We start from the raw sequence: 19,939 nt of genomic DNA, 5'->3' as shown, positions 1-19,939 counted from the left end.
AACCCTAAACATCAAAAGAGTAGAATTTTACTATGAGATCTAAACTTTATCAACAAACCCTAAGAGGACTAGGGTTTCATCATTAGCATACCCTAAGCATCAAAAGGCTAGAATTTTACAATGAACCCTAAAGGTTAGGGTTTCACAAAAATGATTAAACATGAGATAGGTAGATTCAATCCAATGATTAATCACCCTAACAAGAATCCTTACAATTCAAAAACCTAAACATAAGAAAGTTAGTAATAAATTTCAAAATGATCGTGTCCTTTAATGAAGAAGTTCTTATGGTATTAGACATACCTGGAGTTGATCCTTTTACAAACCTTGTATGGTTTCCTTATTGAAGGACTCCCTCTTAGCATCTTCATGGTCTATATGAGTCAATTTGTACCAACTTTTCTTTCTTCAATATATCCATGCATTATTTATTGACAAGCACAAACAAAATATACAAGTACAATAACATAATGTCTAACTAGGGTTTTGATTACCTTGAATGGATTACAAGGGATTTTGAGTACAAACTTTAATTAGCTCTAGGGACATTGTCCTACTTACAAGCCCTAGATATCATGAGTTAGAAATAAGAGTATATATGTTCTATCTAGGGTTTATAATCCTAAATATTAACAATCTTCAAGCCAATCCTAAGAACATAAACGTAACCAAATCCTAAAGCATTTTATGCTAAACCTTTTAACAAATGATACCTCAATGTTACATACCTCAACCTTCTATGCTTGAAGATTTGATGCTCCATTGAGCTTATTGCTCTTTTACAAACTGTAGTCATAGTGTTAGATGAAAAGAAAATAAAAAATACTTGATTTCTTCGAGTTGGTCCCTCAAATGTTGGATGACTTTTTGCTTCAATTTTGTAGGTGATGAGATTGTCAAACATTGAGGAGACTTCAAAATCGGATTCTAACTTCACTGTGCAGACTTCAGATAGATATTTCTTTCAATTGCAAGACTTTGGCTTCTCTAATTTTGCAAGATGAATGTACAGGACTTACGTGCCTTTTGAGGCAGATCTAGAGAATCTCCAAACAATTCAGGCAAGTTCCTCAAGATGCACATGTCTATAGATTTCAGTCCTCCTTGAATATGACTGTGCACACACACTTATGCCCAAAATTGTGATCCTTCCTTTATAGTGACTTTTAGATCAATGACAAACTTCGGAACTAATTTGATTTGCAATAGAAAGGATTCTTCGTCCTTCTTCCAATATGATTGTGGCTATTATAAGCCCTTCAACAATATACTTGTGATTGATTAGAAGTCTCGACTTCTCTACCGCCGTAAGGACTGTAAATTTATTCCAAACATGGTGATTGCGTATAGTTGATGGGTCAAGTTCAGTCTTGGATCCTTTTCTATGTAGGCTTTAATGGCTCCTTTGGATGATAGAGGCTTTAATCAAGTCTTTCAAACATACTTATGCTCAAAACTCCTCTTAGGTGGTTGAATCTTTACATAAGGCCTTCCAATGTATATACATGTGCCCGAACTTAGTAATAAGAGATTCGGTTCTTCTTCTAGGCTGGTTGTAACCTTATGACAGGTCTTCCAATAGAGCCTTTAATACCCTTAACTAATTCGGTCTTCGACTCTTTCGAGTGGAGAGACTTTATTAATCTATATTCGATCTCTGAATTATAGAGATGACACAAAAGATTTTTGGATTTTCTGAGGATACACAGAATTCCAGACCCTTTTCTGGAGAGATTTCAGATTACAAGGATGATGCTTAGGACTTCGATTTCTAGCTCAAGGAGCTCGACCTTGAGAGAGTTGTCTTCTCATCTATTCGAACCTTTGAAATAGTGCTTCTAACCTCTTGAAACTTCTTTGAATAGGGATTATTGTCGTGCCTATAATTTGTTTTCTATTCCTCTAGGAGCTCGGTCCTAGGATACTTGGTTCCTCTTCTTGTCTTGAAGCCTTAGTTGACATTCTTTCTTCCCTTACACAAATGAACCTTGCTCTGAAACCATGTTGAGAAATCTAGGGCAACATAGTTAGGGCTTCTTATTAAAATGATTTCTCTTTTACTTGACAATTTCTTGTGATTAGTTCTTACTTCTTCTTCTTTGTTATTATATGTTTATCATCAAGACAATTGCCAAAACTTCAAAGACAACAAGAGAACACAAGATGTAGGAACTCAGCCAGGGCAAAACCCCTAAGGAGGGAAAAACCCAATCAAACTCTTCCACTAAATATTCAAATCAGATTGATACAACCAAGACCCTTTTGACCAAGACATAAATTCATTCCACCAACTTAGCTTCCATACATTAACTTCTTTGCTTTAAGTCAACGTGAGCCTGATCCTTCAAGAATTTCAACCTGCACTTGTACTTATGAAGTAGGTCTGAACCTTCGGCCTTGTAGTTGCATAAAAGACAGAATTTTCATCTTCCAAGGATCCTTCCCTCCTTCGCTATATTAGTTTCTTTATAGAGATGCAAGAATACTTCCATTTGACCCCTTCACATTCCTTTCTTGATGTCCAAATTGCAGATGATCTTCATGAATCGAATCACTCCAAAACAAGTCGAGTATCTTTGCTATATATAGTGGTTGGAGTCTGTACTTTTGAGGCCGACATGATGAGATTGAGGCCGACTTATTAAGTGAGGAAGCCGACTTGGTGGAGGATAGACAAGACACATAAAATAATTTTCTTTCTTGACTTTAAATAGCCCAAGAAGGGTCTAGAATACATTGACTTAGACTTTGACTCAATATAAAAATCCTAGAGCACTCAATGGGTGCTTTGACCTAATGACCATTGACCCAAGCATGAAACCCATGCTTTAATAAGTCAATTTCTTTTTATAATAAAATTTATTTTCCTTTCTTTTGACAAATATATTACATCAGGACTCAAATACAATTATGAAGACTGACACTAGATACATTCTTCAACAGATCAAGTGTGACCAAGGCTCCCTATGAATGATGTACAATGATAGAGGGAAAATAAAGTCAAAGCATAAAATAAAAATAAAATACATCATCCAAGTCCACTAGTGACTTTTGCAGTGTTCAAACTGAAAAACCAAGCCATTGTAGTGAGACTAGTACAATGAAAGTATGAGGATAATTTCTATGTGAAGATATCACAGATCATTCTTCATATTTAGGCCAGCAGTCTATTATGAATAAAATAATCCCAAATAATGAGAGCAATGAGCATTTAATAGGAAGAGAGCAGGTCAATGATTTCACATGCATTTTCTTTGAGCTAGCCTACTTAATGTAGTATTGTCTTGCTTAAGGACGACATTGCCTACAATCAATCGACCTAGGTACAATTACAATTGACATTTAATATGTAGTATAGTTGTCATTGAATGTGTAGAGTATTACTATTGATTTACAACGTAATTTCTTTGAAGTTTATAGTAATATTGCTGTTTAATGTATAATAGAAATGTTAATTAGTGTGTAGTATGTCCATCATCAGTGAGCAAATAATGGTCCATTAGAGTAACAAAAGTTGGCTCTACATCTGCAGAGAATTCTTATGCAAGGCTGTAACATAATTATACAAAAACATCATTTGGAACCGAACCATGGCTATACAAATTTACGACCAATGAACCCCTGTTTTACATATGCATTGATGCCTAGTTATTAGATTAGCATCTCACTTGTGGCAAATTAATTGTATAAGTGTCTATAAACTTCTAGATGCATTGACGATGCAAATGATGCATATTTTCAGTGTGTAACATATTTGAAGCTGGTGGCCCTTTCTAAAAGTCTTTCCGAAAAGAATTATGAGAAAATATGGTATTTTGATCATCAAAACAACCTTAAAATGACTTACTACATGAAAATCCTAATTATCTTCATCTGTTAGAAGATTTCTTTGAAGTATATAGTAATATTGCTATTTAATGTATAATAGAAATGTTAATTAGTGTGTACTGTGTAGTATGTCCATCATCAGTGAGCAAAATAATGGTCCATTAGAGTAACAAAAGTTGGCTTTACATCTGCAGAGAATTCTTATGCAAGGCTGTAACATAATTATACGAAAACATCATTTGGAACCAAACCATGGCTATACAACTTTACGACTAATGAACCCCTATTTTACATATGCATTGATGCCTAGTTATTAGATTCGCATCTCACTTGTGGCAAATTAATTTTATATGTGGCTATAAACTTCTAGATGCATTGACGATGCAAATGATGCATATTTTCTGTGTGTAATATATTTGAAGCTGGTAGCCCTTTCTAAAAGTCTTTTCAAAAAGAATTATGAGAAAATATGGTATTTTGATCATCAAAACAACCTTAAAATGACTTACTACATGAAAATCCATGATCAGCAATGAGACGAAAGGTGATCAAAGTTGTAAAGAGAAAACCTAAGGATATTAGTGAAGTGGGAATAGCACTAAGCATGCACAATGAATTACAGGTCCTTAAACCCACACTATTCAAATTACATATTTGTAACTATCTTCATCTGTTATAGATGATGAAGTAAGATGTCTTTATATGGATGTTGTTTGAAACATATGGGGAACGAAATGCATTTATTTCCCAATATAAAAAGCATCTCTGGCATAAAACACATAGTGACCTACCTGTGCAGGTAAACCAGCGAGAGGCAATGCTTAAGCACATGCTCTCAAGGATATTGGAACCCTAATGGGTGTGGCTTCAGAAGCTACTGCCCTCACCATTGAACTACAACCCAATTGGTGAAATCTAAAATCTATTATGTTACTCACTTATTCATTTAATCAGATAAAATAAATAGCCGGATCTATTCAATTATTCATGCTTATTCATTTAATCAGATGAAATAACAAACCAGATAAATGATAGTTGCGATGGTTTTTACAATGGTTCTAACTTATTCTGTCTACCTATGATAGGAACATAACCCTTGATTATTATAATTTTTTCCCTAGCAACACCCCTAGGCAGGCCCAACCAAAAGGGCTGCATGCCCAGTCAACTCAACTGTCAGAGCCTGACCCTGATGGACCTAAAGAGAATTGAAACCACGCCTCTGTCGCCTCATGACAGAGGGCCAAAGACTTGGCAGGGGGATTCAACCAACTGAGCTACCCATCAGAGCTATAACCCCTGATTATATTTAGACAATCATATGGGAATGTTAATGATATGCATATAAGGTTCCTATTGCAAGTAACACAAGTCAGTTAAGCATTTCATTGTATTCAACAACAACTTATAGGCTTTGTCTTGCAGCCAAAATGCACTTCTCAATAGTCACGTGACCATAATTTTGCCATAAAATGCACCAGTAAGCATTTGAAGTTAAATGGTGTTCAACACAACAGCAGATGTAAATATGCATACATGATCATGAAGATCATCTGACCTGTCACATAAGATATCCTTAAGTCTCACACAGCCTCAAGGAGATGAGGCAACTATGTTTTCCATCATAATTCATAGGTGGCATTCAGTTCCAATTAGTGGGCAGGAGCTCAATTGGTGTTCAGTCGCAATGTTAGACAGGCTTAATCAGCTCATGCAAGCGTTTCATCCAAAGTGGAATCAGGTTTTCAATTACCCTGGGAACTATGCTTACCTTATTTCATATATCATGAGATACTTTTCAATATGAAGAAGCACTGTGCTGCGTAACAGTACCCAAACGTGCTTTCTCAACGGTTCCCTGGCAAGTGAATCGTAGTATTTGATTGTTATTCACTTCAGAAGGAAGTAAACAACTACTTAATACGAGCAATTGCTGAATCTTATATCTCGTAATAAAGTATAACAACAATCTTCTACATGTTCAAAGCAAGTCAATAGCACCAGTCTTTGTTGTACAAAGAAGTTTGAAGTGGAGAAACTCGAGTAGGATGCAAGAAACTCAAAATATCTTTCCCTATGGAAAATAAGAGACATTGGAATTATCAGAATAAACTACAATAACGCACAATTAAGCTATAAGAATACTGCACAGAAACTTCTTCACAAAGTCCAAGGATATTTGGAATATAGTGAAAAATAGATTGCTGCAATGTGTTTGAGGCATTTATAAATGCAAACTTGTGGCTTGGACAACAGAATACAATTGAGATACTGACTTTTACAGGACATGTTCCAAAATTGTTTTATGGGAGAAAGAAGGAATTCCACTGGTTTTATAGGAAACGCTCTAAATGTTTCATGTGAGAAGGGACACACTGACATCATAGTTTCAACACTAATCACATCTAATATATAATTTGTACTGAGATATCTGCTAAAGCCTAAACCAGAGATAACAACTTGATTCAAAATACCGTAGATATCTTTGCAAAGATGAAATGCCTGAATTTTATATTGGACAAGGGTTTCTACATCCAGATTCAGCAAAAGACAATTCATCAAGACTTCTAAGTAGAGCAGTTAGATAAAAGAATGAAAATTAAAAAATGCCTTAAGGCCATTGTCTGTTATTACCTTCCTATGTGAACAGGCAAATATCTCTCATTCTTGATTGCCACTGTTAGCCAATGAACTGAAAAGTTCGTTCCAGTTTTGTACCGTCTCTTCTCCATTAACCACCTACAATGACAATCCTCACAATTAGCTACAGATGCAGTATAGGTTACATAAACATAAGTACGGAACTGTTATTTCATATGGAAGCTATTCTACCTCAAATATAAGTCCCTTTTTTGCAGGGGAATCGAGTGACTCAACACAAATTGCTGCGGCATCTTCTCTGCTAAGAGTTCCATTCCCAGCACAACCCTGAAGATAAAAGTTTCAGCAGAAAGCACTTAATATTCTGGTTTTTCTGGTGCAGTGGAGCTAAAAATCTACTGAAAGAGTCTCATCACATTCCACAAAATCTCAAAACAGAAATTCAACCTAGCTAACCTCTTTGAAGTTGAAGCCACGCTGATTGCCAGGCTTATCTTGCAATGAACCTGCTCTCACTATTGTGTATGGAACTCCTGAGTTTATAACAGCTATCTCATCTGCCTCAGCTAACCTTTTAGCTTTTTCATTCATAAAAGCTTGAATGCCACCACCACTTCTAAGCACAGCCAACTGCACCCTTCTTAAAAACACAGGTTTCCATTATCAAGAAGATTTCTTACAGAGCACCGTCATAAAGCATAAAAGTTTAACCAATCAAGAGAAATGATGTATGAAACCCATTATATAATAACAAAAGGAAGACAAAAAAAAAAGAGGTTGGATAGGCCAATTGCTGACAAGCTATGATTCTGTAGATGAGGGGATAGTAATATTCATAATTCATCTCTATGTGTTTTGAATAATAACAGAAATACAAGCCAAATATAGGCTTCTTTCACGTTGAGCTGTAGCATACACATATATCAGTAGAAACATGAGGCAAAAAATTACCGTGATACAGCAAATGTGTGTAAAGTATTTAATATTATAAATTAAAATGTATTTTAAATAACCATAAGTACCTCAAAGACTAAGAGATTTTCCTGCTGTAACGATTTTCCTTGAGCTTGCTTAAGGCCTTTACAGGCTCTCATCTCCTTGTAACTAATCTAATAAAAAGGCTGATTTCTTTTGTGGGAGCTTGGGAATTTTTCCCATGGTATCCCTTCTCTCCATTTAGAGGGAGAAACTTGGTTTGTGGATTGGCTAATCTTTTAGATAGTTGCTCTAATTTTCTGCACTTACTAATTTCATTTCATGCATGATCAACATAGCATTCATATTCTTCCTTTTCTAGCACATGCTTGATATTAGTTTACATTTTTCCATTTCCATTTACTTGTGCAATCCACTCACAATACATGCAAGTTTTATTCGAGCAAGCATTTTATTTGGCAAATTTAAACTATTTCACTTTGCTTTACAAGTTCATGAGAATATTGCTTCAATATCTTTATCATTCCATGTTCATATGGCACTTTGGTCATTGATGGTTATTTCTTGAAACATTTTCTTGTGCTATTCCATTTTGAGAAAATTTACTTCATTGCAAGCAACACATCTTGAACTTGTGATTTTACATCAAACTAATTGTTTCACACTTCATTTCCATTGAAATCTATTGGTAGCATGTACTTGAAGATTTTTCTTCTCATTACACTTCTTTCGAAAACACTAATGTTCACATGCATCTCATTTAGGTATCCTTAGTGTTAATTTGCATCTTTAATTAATTTACCTCCAAGCATAAGCTTGGTTGAAATACTTTTAGGACCCTCTCTCTTGCCCAAACTTGAGGAACATAGTGATCCAGGTGGATATTAGTGGCCATCCACCAAGTCCACTTGGACCCCCACCATTGTTTCTTTCAGCTTTTCAATTTCCTTAATTGTAGCACAGTTTACTATTTTTAGCAGTTTTTCGGGTCCTGAACTTCCAGAGTAGTTTTGAGGCCCTAAACGACGTTTTTTGGAAAAACTGGGAGCAACATGGGTCTATGGACCGATGTTGCTCTTCCCAAAGTTGTAGTTCTTGGATAGATCTTTCTAACGAGATATTGTGCGCGTCAAACGGAGATCGTATGCCAAAGTTACGACCCCGGGAAGTTGATGTACCAATTTACCCAAACGAGGCCCACAATTTGGTGTTTCATCTTCTAGGGTTAGGTTTTTGGATGTTTAGGGTTTTCCATTGTTTCTCAACAATAAATAGACCTTCGAGCCTCATTGTAACACAGTTCAGAGGCATGTAGCCGCCACATCTCTTCTCAGAGATAAGCTACCATCGCCCTAGCTAGTTTATTTCCATTTCTGTTTGTAAGCATATTTCAGTATTTTACAGTAATGAAATGAAGTATTATTTCTGCTGCATCTCTATATGTATGGTTATATCTGTAATTTGTTGTGTTCCTGTTTAAATCCAGATTAGTGGTATCAGAGCGGTCTGCTCTTTCTCTGTCTTTCTTTGCATGTCCCCAACGAGGTCGGGATATAAGGAGTTAGAGCTTGAACTGGTTGAACTTTTGCAAGACTAGCCTCGCAAATCCTGACGACCTCCCATGGCGGATGAAAAGAAAGACGAGGGGTAGGAGATCCTATCAAAATCTTGCTCGAAGAGGCCCTCGAACGACAAAGGAACGCGATGATGGACAACTTTGCCCAGATCCTTCAACGGCTACCCAGGGGCAACACATCTACTTCCAGCAGCTACTCTGGAAGCGCCACACCCTTTAAGATACAAGTTAACTTTGACATTCACATATTTCAGGGTTAGATAGATGCAGACGTCGTAGATAAATGGTTAAATCTACTAGAAGGGTATTTTTCTGTTCATGACTTTTCCGGCTGGGAAAAGATTACTTTCGCTCTTCTCAAAGCCGCCCCCCACATCAAGGACTGGTGGGAAACCTACTGCGAGCAGAAGGATGAAAGTACGGCCTCACTGTTTTCAGCCGCACCCACTTGGAATTCATTCCGGACTGCCATCAAGGAGCAGTACTACCCTGTCGGAAGCTATGAGGATCAATACATAAAGTGGACCACGTTGCGGCAGGGAAGGGACCAAGACGTGCCAGAGTTTACCAATATTTTCCATACCCTTTGCACAAAGTTGGGTATCAAGGATTCAAAGCAGCATTTGGTACTCAAATACTGCGGCTGCCTGCACAGGTACATCCAGGAAGAAATAGAATTCTTGAACATCTCCTCGCTCGGCACGGCATACCGATATGCCGTCAAGATCAAGCAAAAGTTTAAACAAAAGAAGCAAGACTTTGGATCTGCGAATCCGAAGCAAGGGAAAGGTGCCCCCAAACCGCAGAACAAAGGACAAAGCCAAGGCGGGGCGGCCCAAGACAACTCGCCAAAGCTGCAAGCAAAGAACAACGCCGCGAAGCCGAAAAAGGACACGGGAAAGTGGTGTGAGTTCCATAAGAGCTCCACTCACAACACAAGTGAGTGTCGGGCCAAGCAGTCACTGGTGGCCGAGCTAAAGGTTTTAGAATCAGATGCATGTTCCGACTCTGAGTCAGAACCCGACAAGGGGAATGACAAAGGGAAGCAGATTATCGATGCAGAGCCCAACGCCATCGTTGCCACCACGAAGATCCAGAAGGAGGAACCCGAAGATCCAGAGGAGGAGGAGCGTCTTTTCCACTCCCAGATGTGGGTAAAGGGCTCCCCGCTACAGTTCATTGTCGACAGCGGGAGCCAAAAGAACCTCATTTCGGCAGAGGTCGTGAAGCGACTGGGCTTACCGACCACAACACATTCACAACCGTACACCATCGGGTGGCTTCACCAAGGACGGGATTTTCGCGTGAGCCAGCAGTGTCGCCTTCCATACAACATCAAGCCCTTCACGGGTGAGGTATTGTGTGATGTTGCTCCTCTTGATGTTTGTGATGTATTATTAGGACAACCATGCTTGTGCAAGCGGAATGTTGTGTATGAATCAAGGCCCCGTGTTGTTATTGTTACTTTGGGAAATAAGTTGTACAGGATACCGGAGGTAGCACTGCCTACCACCATCTCTTTGGTTACTGCAAAACAATGCAGTAAGCTCATTTCCAAAACCAGGATATTTGTTTTCCTGATGATACGCCCTCAAGGAAAGAAGAAGACAGTGGCCACGACCTCGAGACAGGGCCCCTTTGCATGACAACTACAGATGGACAAGGTCGTGGAGGACTATGAGGACATCTTCACCTCCCTTGTAGGGGTTCCTCTGCACTGTCAGGTCAAGCATTCCATAACTCTGACCCCAGGTGTGTCGCTGCCCAATGGACCAATCTATCGGCGCTCCGTTCTAGAGAACGATGAAATCAAGAGGCAAATTCAGGAGCTGCTGCAGAAAGGTCACATTCGTCCGAGTTCATCACCCTGTGGGAGCCCGATCGTGTTGGTACAGAAGAAGGATGGGACTTGGAGACTCTGTATTGACTATCGGGCGCTGAATAAGATCACTGTCTGTAATAGGTACCCGATCCCACGGATTGATGACCTCCTAGACCAACTGAAGGGGGCAAAATATTTCAGCAAGATCGATTTGAAGTCAGGATATCACCAGGTACCAATCGAACCCTCCGATGTGTGGAAGACTGCCTTCAAAGCCAAGAAGGGCCTTTTCGAATGGTTGGTTATGCCTTTTGGATTGACGAATGCTCCTGCAACCTTCATGAGGCTAATGGATGACATCTTGCAGCCATTCACCAACTCATTTGTAGTGGTATACTTGGATGACATCCTGATCTTCAGCCAGAGTTGGGAAGAGCACCTCCACCACATTCGACAGGTTCTCCAAACACTGCGGCAACACAAGTTATGTGCCAATTTGAAGAAATTCACTTTTGGCATGACCCAGGTTCAGTATCTGGGATTTGATGAACGGGGGGTGCATGTGGATCCAGCCAAGATCCAAGTCATTCGAGATTGGCCATCTCCAACCACTCTGACAGAGCTCCACAACTTTCTAGGTCTTGCCAACTTCTACCGTAGGTTCGTGTTGGGATTTTTTCATATCACTTGGCCCTTGAGTCAAGTCACCAAGGGAGGAGTGAAAGCAAAATTCTTTTGGTCTGAATCTCAACAGAAGGCATTCACAGAGTTGAAAGATCGCCTCTTCTCGGCACCAGTGCTCGCATTACCAGACTTGCAGCAACCGTTTGAGGTCGAGACAGATACCTCTGACTATGCTATTGGGGCAGTCCTTACTCAACACGGGCACCCAGTGGCATATCACAGTGAGACACTTTCAGACACTGTCCGAAAGTATCCCACTTATGACAAAGAGATGTATTCCATTGTTCAGGCCTGCCAACAATGGAAGCATTACATTTTGGGGAAGGAAACGGTCATCCACACAGACCACCGACCCCTGCAGTTCTTACAGACCCAAGGGAAATTGCAGAATGATCGCCATCAGAAGTGGTCCACATACCTGCAACAGTTCCATTTGAATATCAAGTATAAGAAGGGCAACACCAATAATGTTGCAGATTGCCTCAGTCGACCACCGATCATGGCATTAACCACCGTGCTCAACTCTTGTGGGCACGGGAATTCTGATTGGCCACTTCTCTATAAAAGCGACCCAGAATTTGGCCACACATACCAGACACTCTTGGAGGGTCAGCATGTTCCAGATTTTCACCTCTAGGATGCCCTGTTATGCCACCTGGGTCACCTTTGTGTTCCTTCAAGCAAGCGTGCCAAGATGATTTGGGAAGCACACTACAGTTGGGCTGTTGGGCATTTCGAGGTCGAGAAAACGGTGGCAGTACTACAAAAGTATTTCTATTGGTGGAATCTTCGACAGGATGTCGGGAAGTACATCAAATCGTGCACTGCCTGCGCCATTGCCAAACCGACCATGAGGAAGCAAGGCCTCTATACCCCGCTGCCTCCCCATAGTCGACCTTGGGAATCCATCTCCATGGATTACATGTCGGGCCTTCCTTCTACTAAGCATGGAAACGACTGTGTTTTTGTGGTCGTCGACAGGTTCTCGAAGATGGCCATTATGGCGGCCTGTAAGAAGAATGTCACAACAGAAGCCACTACTAAACTCTTCTTTGAATGAGTGTGGGTACACTTTGGGATTCCACAGTCTATCATCTCAGATCGGGACAGCAGGTTCCTCAGTACATTTTGGTCCAGTCTCTGGTCGATGCTGGACACCAAACTCACTAAGTCCACAACCTTCCATCCTCAAACTGATGGCCAGATAGAGGTTGTCAACAGGATGATCATACACATTCTGCGCATGTACAACTCAAAGCATCCACGCACATGGGATGAGAGCCTCCCCTATGTTTAGCACAGCTACAACCGGGCTCTCCACAGCTCGACTGGCCACAACCCTTTTCAGGTGGGCTTGGGATTCTAGCCACTGTGTCCCATTGATGTGGCCATGCCATTTGCAGCTACTCACGTAGATTCAACTCATGTCCAGTCCGAAACAGATAAGGCAAACAGCTTCATTGAGCACATCCAACATATTCGCCAGTAAGTCCACGACATTCTGGAGAAATCAAATGCTAAGTAAAAGCACCAACATGATCAACATCGGGTGCCACACAAGTTTCAGGTGGGCGACAAAGTCTGGTTGCATTTGTAAAAGGAACGCCTTATCGGAGCCTATCGGAAACTCAGGCCACTCCGATATGGTCCTTACACCATTACCAAGGCTGTGGGAGACAATGCATTTGAGCTCAGCATTCCCCCATTCCTTGGCCTGCACCTAGTGTTCAATGTGGACCGCCTTCGGCCATACTTTCCACCATTACTAGACACATCCGACATTGCAGAACAGCTCACACCCACAGAGTTAAATCCAGATTGCATGGAACAAGTTGCAACTGATCGGATCATGGATACATAGATCAAGCACACTCACCAACAGAATATCCAACTGTATCGAGTTGTCAAAGCAGGCCAACTCCTTCACCAGGGCAAGTGGCTCACCAGGGACCAAGTTCAGCAGAAGTTTCCTCATCTCATGGAGGAACTCAACGTAATGGGGACCATTGATTCCTAAGGGGGGAGGAATGATCCAGGTGGATATTGGTGGCCACCCGCCAAGTCCACTTGGACCCCCACCATTGTTTCTTTCAGCTTTTCAGTTTCCTTAATTGTAGCACAATTTACTATTTTTAGCAGTTTTTCAGGTCCTGAACTTCCGGAGCCGTTTTGAGGCCCTAAACGACATTTTTTGGGAAAACTGGGAGCAACATGGGTCCATGGACCGATGTTGCTCTTCCCAAAGTTGTAGTTCTCAGATAGATCTTTCTAACGAGATATTGTGCACGTCAAACGAAGATCGTATGCCAAAGTTACGACCCCAGGAAGTTGATGTACCAATTTACCCAAACGGGGCCCACAGTTTGGCGTTTCATCTTCTAGGGTTAGGTTTTTGGATGTTTAGGGTTTTCCATTGTTTCTCAACAATAAATAGGCCTTCAAACCTCATTGTAACACAGTTCAGAGGCATGTAGCTGTCACATCTCTTCTCAGAGATAAGCTACCATTGCCCTAGCTAGTTTATTTCCATTTCTGTTTGTAAGCATATTTCAGTATTTTATAGCAATGAAATGAAGTATTATTTCTATTGCATCTCTATATGTATGGTTATATCTGTAATTTGTTGCGTTGCCCAATCGGAATCAGTGAAACCAACCAATAGAGGAGCTGCTTCGGCACTGTAATGAATCCCAAACTGAACTGTACCTCGAACATAACGAAGTATTCTTTTAGCTGCTTTCCAATGACTTTCATGTGGGTTTTGCATAAACCGAGCAACAAGGCCAACGGCAAAGGAAAGGTCAGGACGAGTATGGGTTAGATACAAAAGTTTTCCTACAAGTTGACGGTATAAGGTAGCATCAACTTCAGGAGAAGTACAAGTGATTGAAAGTTTGACTCCAGACTGAAAGGGAGAAGGGGTTGGCTTACAGTCTTCCATGTGAAAATGGCGTAGAATATCACAGGCATACTTGGACTGAGAAAGGGAAATACCTTCCTTGGATTGCAAGACTTGAAGACCGAGAAAATAATGTAACTGTCCTAAGTCTGTCATTTCAAACTTCCTTTTAAGGCTAGACTTCACATGGTTTATAAGGTTGGGATCACTACCAGTCAGGATAAGATCATCAACATAAAGAACAAGAATGATAAGAGACTTGCCCACTTTCTTGGTGTAGACAGTATTGTCAGAATGACACCTAGAGAAGCCAGATTCTAAAAGAAAGTTATCCATTTTGGCATACCAAGCTCGAGGAACTTGCTTGAGACCATAAAGGGATTTCTTAAGCCGACATACAAGGCTGGAGTCTGTTTGTATAAAGCCAATAGGTTGTTCCATATAGATTTCTTCATGCAAGTCCCCATGCAAGAAGGCGGATTTAACATCCATCTGATGGACTTCCCATTTGAAAGAAGCAACAAGGGAAAGAACAAGGTGGATAGAGTTCATTTTGGCAACAGGGGAGAAGGTTTCAGTGTAGTCAATGCCTTCAACTTGTGAAAAACCCTTAGCAACAAGACGAGCTTTATGTTTATCAACTTTCCCATCTAGTCCATACTTGGTTCTGTAAACCCATTTGCATCTAACAAGTTTTCGTCCCTTTGGTAGAGGAACAAGATCCCATGTATCATTTGCCAATAATGAATGATATTCTTCATTCATAGCTGCTTCCCAATCTGGATGGCCTGAAGCTTCTGAAAAGGTGTCAGGATCATAATTCACTGAAGCTTGAGCTAGTAAAGAAGAGGCTCTATCGAACTGAGAACGTGTACGTCGCTGATCTGTAGGATCACCGGCAAGATCACCTGCTGCATCCCGAGTAGCACGGACCCATTTTGGAAGCTGAGGAGCTGAAGGAGGATCCTGAGAAGGTGGGGGAGGAGTTTCATCCTCACTTTCATCATCTGGAGAAGAAATATTTTCAAAAGTAGAAAAGATAGGGAGAGGTGGCACATCCGCTGAACTAGGCTCGCAGGCCGATATATTTTCAGCAAACTTTACATCTCTTCTAATGAAAACATTTTTGGACTTAAGTGGAATAAGTCTATATCCTTTGACATCTTCAGAATATCCAACAAAAATACATTTTTCACTCTTAGGTTCTAAAGCTTTATGTTTCTCATCTGGAATATGGGCCCATGCTTCACTTCCAAAAACACGAAAGTGACTTACATCTGGTTTAATTGAACTCCATGCTTCTTCTGGAGTGATATTCTTTAAAACCTTAGTAGGAGTGAGATTTATTATGTAATTTGCACAGTTAATTGCTTCTGCCCAATAATTAAGACTAAGTCGTTTAGATTGAAGCATACAATTAGCCATTTCCTTTAAGGTGCGATTCTTCCTTTCAGCTACACCATTTTGTTGTGGAGTATACGGAACAGTATGTTGCATTTGAATTCCATTCTCAGTGCAAAAGTTGATGAATGTGTTTTTAACATATTCTCCGCCATTATCAGATCTTAGCTTAAGAATTTGATGTCCAGATTGTTTTTCAACAAAGGCCTTAAAGGCCAAGAACATGTTAAATACTTCACTCTTGAGTTTTAAGAAGTATACCCAAGTGCGTCTGGAGAAATCATCAATGAAAGTTAAGAAATACTTGTAGCCAGAGAATGAAGCAACTGGAAGTGGACCACATAAATCACTATGCACAAGCTGTAAAGGGGCTGAGGCGTGCCAAGAGGCACGTTTTTCAAAACTGTCCCGATGATGTTTTCCGAGTACACATCCAGAACAAACACCATCTCTGCAAGATACCATTGGAAGACCTGTCACCATATTTTCTTTACATAGATTCTGAAGAGAGCGATAGTTTAAGTGACCAAATCGCTCATGCCAAAGTTTGCTCACTTCATCATTATGAGCAACAAATACTGAGGGAAGATTTGATGACCCAAAGTTGTGAAACTTATACAACCTTGTAGAATCATCAGCAATGCCAGTAGCTAAAATCTGTCTAGGATATCTTAGGTCCTTAATTACAACATCGTGAGGTGAAAATTCAACGATTTTACCTTCACCTGAATGAGTTATCTGATATACAGATAGAAGGTTGCAGGATAAGGTTGGAACACATAATACATCATTAAACTGACCATTGTCTATATGAACAGTTCCAGTCCCTACAACACTAAGAGATCTATCATCACCAACATATATATTTTTGGTGTTACAATCATTTAAAGAAGAAAACATGGCTTTGTTTTTGGCCATGTGATAAGAAGCTCCAGAATCAATGAGCCACTCATGAGAATGAGAAGAAGAAGATACATTTAGTGCATAGCCAGACCGAGATGCTTGACAACCACATGCAGAAAGTGTCATTCCTGAAGATGAAGTTGAAGTTGAAGAGTGCTCCAAATGGATGTTATGCTTCTTCATTGCTGCTTCCAAGGCTTCCATCTTCTTAAAGCATTTGGATTCTAAGTGGCCATCTCGATTACAAAAGTTGCAATGTCTATCAGTCTTCTTCCCTTTGTTTTTATTTGTCTTATCATTTTGTTGAAATGATTTTTCATTTTGAGGCTGAAATTGCTTAGGACCCTTGTTTGGTTTAGGACCATTCTTTTTAGGATACAACTTCTTAGGATACTTTGGATTTGATTGTTGCTGGGCGGCTAACGCTTTCTTAGAAGAGTTTCCAAGATGAAGAAGACCAAGGTGTAAGAGTTTTTCTTGTTCTCTTATTAAAGAATCACAAAAGGAATCAAAGGAAGGGGACTTGTAGGTTTGTCCTTGAGAAATGAAAGCTTCTCTTGTAGAATGGAAGGTGGAAACAAACACAGAATAGGCTGGTCCCAAATTAGTAAGAATGGAGTAGATAAGGCTACTATCTTCTTTCTTAACCTTAACACCTTCCAAGAGAAGTCTAAGGGTCTTGAACTTGGACAAAAAATCTTCAATGCAAGAAAAATTATTGGGGTCCAATGTAAGCAATTCATTTTCAAGTTGATGGGCTTTAAGTTCATTTTTAATTCCAAAGACTTTAGTAATCTGTTTCATTGCTTCATCAGGAGTATCAAGTTCTGCAATATGGAATCTAAGATCTAGAGAAATAGACATCCCTATCAACCCACGTGCTTGGTCTTGCCTATTTTCCCATTTAGCTGCCTTGTCTTCATCTTTCGGTTTGGTCTCTTGGCCTGTGGCTATTCTGTAAAGACCTTTACTTCTAAGTAAATCCACAATGTAGGACCACCATTGGAAGTAGTTGGTGCTGTCAAGAATAACTTGGCATGGACTTTCCATTTAAAAAAAAAATTGAAGCTATAGAGGCTGAAACTAAGTGTTGCAATGGAAAGATCTCGAAAAATTAGGCTGTTTAAAAAAAAACGGTTCTGAAAACGACTTCCGGATGAAGAAGTTATGGCTTTTTGAAGAAAATTTGATGAAGTCGCCGACGAAGTGTGGGAATGTGCGGAAATGAAAAATCCGCCCCCACAAAATGGAGACTTGAACCCAAGACCTCTACTCTCATAAATTAGCTTTGGACCAAGTGAGCTATACAAAAAGTTTGAGAGAGAGAGAGAGAGGGGGGGTGAAGCTTTGGGTTGCGTGCTTGCTTTGAGAAAGCTCTTTTTCCCTACAAAACAAAAAACACAAAACCCAACACGGAAATACAAAAGAAACGAACCTTACGGCTCGAAGTTAGCTTTAGCCGGAAACTAAATATTTTTCTCAATGTTTCTGATTTTCCGAGATCACACTAAGGCGCAGCGGAAAAGAGCATACGCATGAGAAAAATCCTTCCTTTCTGTTTCTAATTTGCCCAGATCGCACAGAGTCGCGGGGCAAAGAGCATACGCAGAAATGAAAGGTTCAAATCCAGTAATAAAAAAGGTTAAATAAATTGAAACCGAAATAAACAGAGAGAAAATGATTGTAAACTGCAAATAAACACTGTATACCTCCAGATCTTAAAAATGACACAGCTAGGGCTACCGGAAACCTTTTCGCGTGAAACGAAAGGGGTTCCTCACTGGAACAGATGCTCCCAACACAACAGAGCAGTCCTCTCGGCCCAAAAGCAGTCAGAAACAGTAGATTTAGGAAACGGTTGTCGGATGCAGTTCTACCTGGCTTCAGATTTGGATCACCAATGGACGCGGCCCTCAAATAGCTCTAATACCATGTAGGAATTTACAGGGTGAGTTCCTCAGACAGAACACCAAAGGACACCACTCACAAACAGATCACAGATCAATACACCAGTATTTTGACGTGGTTAAAACCCTCAGAGGGAAACAGTCCACGGCCTGAGCCAACGCGGCCACTTCAGGCAATTTATTAATAAAAGAATGAAAATTTACATATGCTTCTCTCATAGACGATTACCCTACAAATGACCCTCCATGCTCTTTAAATAGAGATCATGGACCAATCAGGTGTTAAGCCACGGATCAAGTGCCGGTAATACCGAGGAGAGAATGAACCGTCGGATCACTACATATCGTGACCGTCGGATTGTAAGTTACAAAATGTACATAGTAAAGAAACACACTTTACCTAACTCTATACTAGACCAAGTTGTACTTAACTATTTCCTATGTGTCGGAATATCCTAACACGGATCACATAGACCCTCTCTTGTAGTTAACACAGTGACCTTGCAGTCGTCAAAGTCACAATCTTTGCAGCGCCAGAGGCATCAGGCGTTTGCATATTACAGGGGAGGTATTGTTAATACAGCCTCAACTGTCTTTTCCTGGGCATCCCTCCACAACTCACATTAGAGACTTGTTTCAAAATAGTTAAGAGAAAGACTACATCTAGATAGACATTTAGCTTAAAATTTACCAAGATAATTGCACTCAACATTAGATAGATTGCATTTCATGCTAATTTACTCACTTTATAGCACTTTAAAATTACTTGCAAATTTATTTGTTTTATGTACTTGTCATGATGGATGGCCTCATTTTTCTTGATGTAATCATATCTTGTTAGCAAGTGCAACATCTATTTACATTTTGAAAATAATTCTTTTTGGATTTATTAAATCTCATTTGCAAGTTATCTTTCTTTCAAAATAGCATTTTGCAAGAAGTGTGGATCTTTCATTTGCAATATTTACTTCACTTGTTAAATCACCAACTTGTTGTTTAGCTCATAATTATTGAATGATATTATCTTGTTATTTTAGCCTTTCTTTACAAGTACAACATTTCAACATTTCTATCTTGCAAGTGATATTTCATTATTGATCTAACCTTAGTCATCGGATACGGCGTATTTAATCCATAAAATTCGAAGTTCGCCGTATTTCAAGCTCATTCGAATTTGTTCGTTCCAGTTCGCCGTATTTCATGCCGTATTCGAATTTCATGGCGTATTCGAATTTTTGTCGATTAAATTCGCCATTAAAATCGTTGAAATTCGTTTAGATGCGTTAAAATTCGTTTTTTTCGCGCCGCGGGTATGGGTGTTGCTGTTTTAGCTTAGGTTTCCGTTTCATTGGTTTCGTTGTTGTTTTCATTGCCGCCGCAGA

At 39.8% G+C, this 19,939-nt stretch overlaps 1 protein-coding gene across 6 annotated transcripts in view; it reads right to left on the bottom strand.

Moving 5' to 3' along the window:
• Positions 1-5,264: 5,264 nt before the first annotated feature.
• Positions 5,265-19,939, bottom strand: part of LOC149250292 (uncharacterized protein At5g02240-like) — a 136,795-nt gene continuing 122,120 nt past the window's right edge. For 4 of the 6 annotated variants that reach the window (XM_089459007.1, XM_089459008.1, XM_089459009.1 and 1 more), the window contains 4 exons: positions 6,886-7,059; positions 6,661-6,756; positions 6,463-6,567; positions 5,265-5,902 (listed from right to left, as the gene is read on the bottom strand). In XM_089459007.1, coding sequence (XP_089315133.1) covers positions 6,490-6,567; positions 6,661-6,756; positions 6,886-7,059 — 348 coding nt within the window. In that variant the 3' untranslated portion in view covers positions 5,265-5,902; positions 6,463-6,489. Of the gene's footprint in view, positions 6,357-6,462; positions 6,568-6,660; positions 6,757-6,885; positions 7,060-19,939 lie in introns of all 6 variants that reach the window. The other 2 variants (XM_089459005.1, XM_089459006.1) reach the window with 2 other exon arrangements.

Source organism: Pinus tabuliformis, chromosome 7 (genome assembly GCF_031772625.1).
Source record: "Pinus tabuliformis cultivar Carrire ecotype Pingquan chromosome 7, CPIR1, whole genome shotgun sequence".
Classification (NCBI taxonomy): domain Eukaryota; kingdom Viridiplantae; phylum Streptophyta; class Pinopsida; order Pinales; family Pinaceae; genus Pinus; species Pinus tabuliformis.
The sequence above is the reverse complement of the archived record's forward strand: the minus strand, read 5'-3'. Positions and strand labels throughout refer to the sequence as shown.